Genomic DNA, 8,101 nt, shown 5'->3' on the forward strand with positions numbered 1-8,101 from the left:
TGGTAGAGGTTGGTATTGTTACGGTTGTAATGCTTACGTGATCACAATAATAATGCTAACTTGGTAGTATTAAGCACATGATGTTAACCTATTAGAAAAACATGTTAAAATCCTTTGCAATATTCAAATTAGCAGCACATTATCACAAGAAGTGGCTTTAATAAAATTGATATTGTAGCAGAGTGTATTTTTCAATTGATATCTAATTTAGTATTGCTTTCTAAATCACAAAAGTCTCTGATTCTTCTGATATCTGTACCTATGGTAGTGGACCTACCGTGTTGCTAACAGTGGGTAGGTGTGAGCAGGGCTTTGCCAGGCCTCCTTGCCTCGCGGTAAGCTCTCGTACAGCAGCAGGTCTTTCTCTGTCACCACCACCAGCACCGGCTTCCAGCTCTGCTTCTCGCTCTCCGTCTGCAGCAAAAACACATAAACAATGAGACAGGAACGTTTGTAAACATCTATCGATATTCTATAGCCACTTATCTAATACAGGGCCATGGGCAGAAACACATTTACATAAACATAAAGACATTTAAACCTAGTTTCTTCAATAATTTGTCAAATTGTCAACCCTGAAGTAATCAATTATAATGAGTACTGAGTGTGCTCAGGGGCAGCCCAAAATTGTCTATTTTTTTAAATATCCCTTTATATATTTCTCAATGTACTTTTTTTCATAATGTTAAGGGATCTTTGTGGAGCTTAAAAATATAAATTAATTGATTCAAGCATACAAGGCTGCTTATTCAGAATTATATTTGAATAAAGCACAACCCCTTGTCACAAACGCTGAAAGGTCTCCAAAAGCAGGTATTTCATCAGTAATATCAATGGTTGTTTTTTCATTTTATTGACAATTTTAACTTTTTCTGGGACCACAGACATCTTTTCAAGGCAAATGGAGTTTGCCTGAACAAGTCAGGAGTGAAATTGTTTATCTCTAACATATTCAACTGCCAGCGTTATCAATCTGTTCCCTCTGCCAAGAACAAGCGGCAAGAGGAATCAAAACAGGAGAAAGACACAACACATCGCGCAGAAAACCCTGAAGAATTATCACTGTACCCGCCTGAGGAATGTTGTATGAGACACATGGAGGAGTCTCCACTGCCCGTCACCCCCTCCCCCCTATCAACGCCTTTGAGGATACTCCGTTCACCCTTTCACCCTCGCCCACCCTCCTGGGGATCGTTGAACACATGAAGGAGATACAGAGGGTTGGCACCGATTCCTTCCTGGAGTTCAAAGACCAAACTAAGGCGATACGCAGGGCTGGCACCATGTCCTTTACCCCCGCTCCTCAGCGACGGCCATCAATATTGCCGCGGAGACGCGCGCCGTCTCCCCCGTCTTCATCGCCGTGCCTGCGTCAACCACCTCCCCCCCCTGGCAGCATGTCCTCTACCCCCGCACCATCTCCCACGTCTCCATCACCGTGCCTGCGTCGGCCGCCCCCCCTCCCTTCGAGAGGGCATCTGCAGTCTCCGAAGCCTGATAAGGATGTGTGTGTACTAAACGCTGCAAACTGATATTTGCTGGGTCCAGGCTCAAGGGCGTATGGCACTCTCAACTCTTTCCAGGACATGCCGGGGCCCTGCCTGCCAGTAGCTTTGCCGATATCTGTGTTGATAGGTAATAGATTAAGAGCGGTGAATCATCTTAGAAACAGGAAGCGCTCAAACGTTTGTGTGAGTTTATCTAATTTAGCAGTGATTCCATGTCAGCCACAGCTTGTTACAAAAAACATGACTGATGGTGTGTTTAACGAACTTAAACTAGCTTTATTAAATGTCAGGTCTATGGCAGGAAAAACATTTTTAATCAATGATTTTATCACTGAGCACAATCTCGATTTTATGTTTTTAACAGAAACTTGGATTGAACAAAATAACAGTGCAGCTGTTCTTATCGAATCAACCCCTCCCAACTTTAGTTTTATGAGTCAGGAAAGAATGCATAAGAAAGGGGGTGGAGTTGCTATTCTGTTCAATGATTCCCTTCAATGCAGGAAGACATCTTATGGAAACTTTGATTCTTTTGAATATGTGGCCCTTCCGCTGAAATGCTCCTCTCGAGCTCTGTTCCTAAATATCTATAGACCACCCAAATACTGTGCAAGCTTTTTTGATGACTTTACTGAACTGCTGTCTATAGTGTGTATTGACTTTGACCGTCTAGTCATTGTTGGTGATTTTAACATCCATGTTGACAACCCCCAGGACAGAGGGGCTAAAGAACTGTTTTGTGTTCTTGATAGCTATGGACTGACTCAGCATGTGACGGAGCCCACGCACAATAAGGGGCACACTCTGGACTTAATTATCTCAAAGGGTCTGAATATCTCTAAGGTTGTGGTGACTGATGTTGCACTCTCTGACCATTCCTGTGTTTTCTTTGAGAGCTCTATTTTTGTTCACAAAAATGTTCAAAAAGAGGTAACCACAAAGCGATATTTAACTGAAAATACTAGGGAAATGTTTACTCAGAATTTTTCTTCCACACTTGCCCCTACTAACATCTCAGTAAATGAGCTAGTAAATCATTTTAATTCAAAAATTAAAAATGTTATAGATGCCATTGCTCCAACTAAGGTAAAGGAAGTGTCTGGCAAGAAAATATCTCCATGGAGAAAGGCCATGACCGTGAAAACAGAAAAAGAGAATGTCGAAAAGCTGAACGCAGGTGGCGAAAACCAAATCTCCAGGTTCACTTTGAAATCTATAAATAAAGACTTGGCCTTTATAATTTGGAATTGAAAAACGCACGACAATCGTTCTTCTCGGACATCATTACCAAAAACAAAAACAACGCACGTGCCTTGTTCGCTACCGTCGACAGACTAACTAACCCCCCAGTGTCAGTAGCCTCTGAATTTCTATCCACCAGGGCGTGCAATGATTTTGCCTCCTTTTTCACTGACAAAACTCAGAAAATCAGACAAGCAGTCAGTGCCTCTGCATCAGGAACAGCAAATGTGTTGTCTCTGTGTCCACTTAACATCAATTCAGACATCATGACACAATTCCATCAGATTAATGATAAAAACCTAGAGGACATTATTCAACTTCTGAAATCCTCCTCCTGCTGCCTTGATATTATTCCAACAGGATTTTTCAAAGATGTTTTGCCTTGCATGGCCTCAGATCTACTTCATATAGTAAACAAATCTCTTCACTCAGGTATTTTTCCACAGGCCCTGAAAACTGCAGTCATTAAACCGCTCTTAAAAAAGAATAATCTAGATGCTTCAGTAATGAACAATTACAGGCCCATATCAAACCTCCCATTTCTAGGTAAAATCATTGAAAAAGTTGTTTTTCAACAGTTGAGTAATTTCTAGCATTTAAATAACTGTTTCGATGTGTTCCAGTCAGGCTTTCGTCCAAACCACAGCACTGAGACTGCTCTTGTAAAGGTCTTCAATGACATCCACTTAAACACAGACAGTGGCAGAACTTCAGTGTTAGTATTATTAGATCTCAGTGCTGCGTTTGACACTGTTGACCACAACATATTACTAGACCGACTGGAAAACTGGGTGGGACTTTCGGAAACAGTTCTAAATTGGTTTGAATCCTACTTAAAGGACAGAAACAACTTTGTTTCTATAGGTAAATACACATCTGAGTTGACAAATATGACATGTGGGGTTCCTCAAGGCTCCATCTTGGGGCCTCTTCTCTTTAACATCTACATGCTACCACTGGCTCAGATAATGAAAAACAACAAAATAAGTTACCATAGCTATGCAGATGACACACAAATTTACGTAACAATTTCACCAGGAGACTATGCTCCAATTCAAACACTGAGTAAGTGCATTGAACAAATCAATGACTGGATGTGTCAGAACTTTCTCCAATTAAACAAAGATAAAACTGAGGTAATGGTTTTTGGAGCCAAGGCAGAACGTATAAAAGTTAGCGCTGAGCTTCAGTCTGCAATGTTCAAAACAACAGATAAAGCCAGAAATCTAGGTGTAGTCATGGACTCTGACCTGAGTTTCAACAGTCACATTAAAACAGTTACTAAATCAGCCTACTATCACCAAAAGAATATATCTAGGATTAAAAGACTAATGTCACAGCAGGATTTGGAAAAACTTGTCCATGCTTTTATCTTCAGTAGACTCGACTACTGTAATGGTGTCTTCACGGGTCTCACTAAAAAATCTATTAGGAAGCTGCAGCTGATTCAGAACGCCACTGCTCGAGTCCTCACTAACACTAAGAAAGTGGATCACATCACTCCTGTTCTGAAGTCTTTACACTGGCTTCCTGTGTGTCAAAGAATAGATTTCAAAATACTGCTGCTGGTTTATAAAGCACTGAATGGTTTAGGCCCAAAATACATTTCTGACCTCCTGCTAAATTATGAACCATCCAGATCTCTCAGGTCTTCAGGGACTGGTCAGCTTTCTGTCCCCAGAGTCAGTACTAAACATGGAGAAGCAGCGTTCAGTTATTATGCTTCAAATATCTGGAACAAACTCCCAGAAACCTGCAGGTCCGCTGCAACTCTGACTACTTTTAAATCCAGGCTGAAGACTTTTCTTTTTGTCGCTGCTTTTAATTGAACTATTCATATCTTAGATTGCACTGTAACTTTTATCCATGTATTTTTTCTTTTAATGTTTATTTTATTAGCTTTTCTTTTTAATGACTGATTTTAAATGCCTTTTTCTTAATGTCTTTCATTTTTTGTAAAGCACTTTGAATGGCCTTGTGTTGAAAAGTGCTATATAAATAAACTTGCCTTGCTTTGCCTTACCAGTGAGCTGGCTCTTTGGGACTTATGGTGTGTCAGAGAGAGGAATGGTGTGTGTGTCTGATCTGTAAAAGACTCTGCAGTGGTAGTAGACCAGCGTTCATCTCTCAACCTAACTCTTTCTATCTGTCTTTTTGTCTTATTTCCCTGCCAAATGCTCCAAAACTAATCTAAATGTCACAATGCTGTTCTGGGACATCTCTAGACATGAGAACCATCACTATACTGTTGTGTGTAGCTAGAGGAGAATTGACCAAACAATGAATGTATCTGGTTTGCAGATGCAGGTACACATTATACATATTTTCTTTGCCGAGTCCCCTTGCCCACCTATCCCTCTTTTTCCCCTCAGAACAGACTGCTAATCTCTAAACTTAGAACACACACACACACACACACCCCCACACCCCCACCCCCACACACACACACACACACTTTTACAATGCTCCATAACTATTCTCATTATGAGCGCTTATCTCCAGCCCAGCTGTGGAATCCTAAGCTGCTCTTTCAAGTGCTGCCTAAGCCAATCATATCAAAGGATTTAAAGGGTCAAGGGTCAGTTTTTTAACATAATAAGAATATGTTGACAGTGACAGAATTGTACTGCCTTTAAAGCAGTGGTTCTCAAAGGTCGCAGAGTCATGCCAGGGGGGGCGCGAGGGACCAGGAGGAAAAATGGCTATAAATAAAAGAAATCATAAATTGAAAAATTATTGATTCGAAAATAATATGATGCAGTACAGTACTATTACGTCTGGGTCTCTGTGTTTCATTAAAGCTCGGCTCTGTGTGTGTGTGTGTGTGTGTGTGTGTGTGTGTGTGTGTGTGTGTGTGTGTTTGTGTGTGTGTGTATGTGTGTGGAACGAGCCATTTTGTAAGCGCGAGAGAGAGAGAGAGAGCGCACCGGTACCGGAGATCGTTGTTGTTAGCGTCTGGTGCTAGCGAGCTACGCTAACGGATATAAGGAGTTTTTTCAACAACAAAGTGGAGGAGAGTCCTCTACTGTCAGACTGAGAGGCTCAGTGAGCTAAAGGACTCTCTCAGTGTTATCTCAGTGGGTCTCAAACGTTTTGGTCACCATTAATTTAAACAATTATTTCCGAGGCACACGTTTATATGATCATTATAGTTATAAAAAAAACAAGAGAATAAATGAAAAACAGGTATGAAATAAATTAAAAAAAGTTTAAAAGGGTGATTTGTAAAATATCTATAAAGAAAAAGTAAATCTGTTTACAGTTCTGTTTCATATGGGTGTTGAGAGAGGTGGTATCCATACATCTCTTCATTTTGCTCTCAAAGTGCACCAGATTGATGCATTTAACTTCAATATTTAAAAATAAATCTTCCCGGGGGAGCTTGCCCCCGGACCCCCCTATGTGAGGTCCACACACCACCTATAAAAATAGCACTTTACCCCTGCTTACACCTATATGCCGTGAGCTGATTATCAAGCCTTCATTGTAACAGTCGCGGGTGTATATGCGTGGGGAGTGTTGCAGTAGAAAATTCCTCTGCAGCGACCGGTACATTTATGGGAAACCCTAAATGTTTGAGCACCCTCTATGAAACGTCAAGCTACCCCACAGCACCCCCAAAATAAATCTCTGGCGCCGCCACTGAGCCTGACTATTTGTGTTGGGGGGGCCCGACTTTTTTTTTTCTCCAAAGGGGGGGCCTGACAGGAAAACTTTGAGAACCACTGCTTTAAAGAATCAAATATTGGCAAATTCATGGAGACTACATTAGACAGGTATGAATATGTTTGTGTGTGTGCACAGGTGTGTGTATCTAAAGACTAGGGGTGTAACGGTTCACAAACATTTCGGTTCGGTACGTACCTCGGTTTTTTGGTCACGGTTCGGTTCGGTACGTTTTCAGTAGGCCTACAGCAGAATTTTTTTTCACAAAACAAAACATATATATATATTTTTTTATTATTATGATTAAACTGTGAATATTCACTCAAATAAATACAAAATATAATAAAATAAACATTAAGGTGCAGCATTTCGATGAACTGAAATAATCTGTATTTGAACTTTACTGTACTAGTACTCACAAAACATAAACTATTAGTTTTGGGTTTTTAATTATTATTAAACTGTGAATATTCACTCAAATAAATACAAAATATAATAAAATGAACATTAAGGTGCAGCATTTCGATTAACTGAAATAATCTGTATTTGAACTGTACTGTACTAGCACCTAAGCAGCCAGTTTGACATTAGGACTTGCTTGTCATTGTATTTTCATGTTTTTTTAAAGAAAAATTAACTTGTCCACATTGCTTGCCGAAAGGGCAGATCTGCTGGCACTAACAATGTCTCCTGATGTGGAGAACACCCTCTCGCTAGGGACAGAGGTAGCAGATACAGCCAGGTAGCGCTTCGCTAACATGGCAACATAAGGATATTTGGTGTTTGTAATAGCTTTGGCTCGGTCTGATCTTTTTGCGAGTGGTGGAGGCTTAAATGCTAGCGGGAGTTGTGTTTGCACTTCAGTCTTTTTTCTTTTGGTACCGGTGATATTCACGTTCGGGTGATGCCTTTTCAAGAGTGTGCAAGTTTGATGTATTGCCAGCCGCGTAACCAATTTTAGTTGAACAATGCCGACAAACAGCTTTGGTTCGGTCCACCTGTCTTTGTCCGTCATCCTTGTTCGTAACTGCGAAATCAAAATGTTCCCAAACCGGAGACTTCAATGATGCTGGAGGATTTTCGAGCTCAACTTTATCTGCGTTCGCCATTAATTTTTGACAGTTCCTCAAATTATTGACTACATCTGAACGCATCCCTCTGACCAGCTCTCATAGTATGCCTCTCATCCAATGAAAGGACTTGCTCGCTCTATGACGCGTTGAACCCAATGTGAGCAAATTACTCTGAATGCTGCGACGCAGCACCTGAGATTACTTCCAAAAAGTTATTCACGTTCTCAATTTTTTACGTTTAACGTTATATTCGTTCGGTATACTTCGGTACACACCTGTACCGAACCGAAGGGCCCGTACCGAATAATTTCGGTACGGGTACGTGTACCGTTACACCCCTACTAAAGAGAGAATAAACCTGTACCTGTGCACATGCTTGTATGCATTTCAAAGATGTGGGTATTTGTTAGATAGACAATAGATATTCATAATGCAAAAATAAAGTATGCATTAAAACACAGGTAGGCATGCATGCACACATGCATAACAAGAAATCCTGTTGAAATACAACCCATACATCACATTTCTCTAATCTTATCATGTTTCTCAGAGAAAAAAAAAATATCCAAAAATTAAGTGTGACCTTTTAACAGCACTGACAATGAAAGTGTG

The 8,101-nt window shown here is 40.6% G+C and overlaps 1 protein-coding gene across 3 annotated transcripts in view; it reads right to left on the bottom strand.

Moving 5' to 3' along the window:
• Nucleotides 1-8,101, bottom strand: part of sntb1 (syntrophin, basic 1) — a 41,651-nt gene that overhangs the window by 14,475 nt on the left and 19,075 nt on the right. For all 3 annotated transcript variants that reach the window (XM_034227814.1, XM_034227813.1, XM_034227812.1), the window contains one exon: nt 278-414. In XM_034227814.1, the coding sequence (XP_034083705.1) occupies nt 278-414 (137 nt within the window). The remainder of the gene's footprint in view (nt 1-277; nt 415-8,101) is intronic.

Source organism: Gymnodraco acuticeps, unplaced genomic scaffold, assembly GCF_902827175.1.
Source record: "Gymnodraco acuticeps unplaced genomic scaffold, fGymAcu1.1, whole genome shotgun sequence".
NCBI classification, from domain to species: Eukaryota; Metazoa; Chordata; class Actinopteri; order Perciformes; family Bathydraconidae; genus Gymnodraco; species Gymnodraco acuticeps.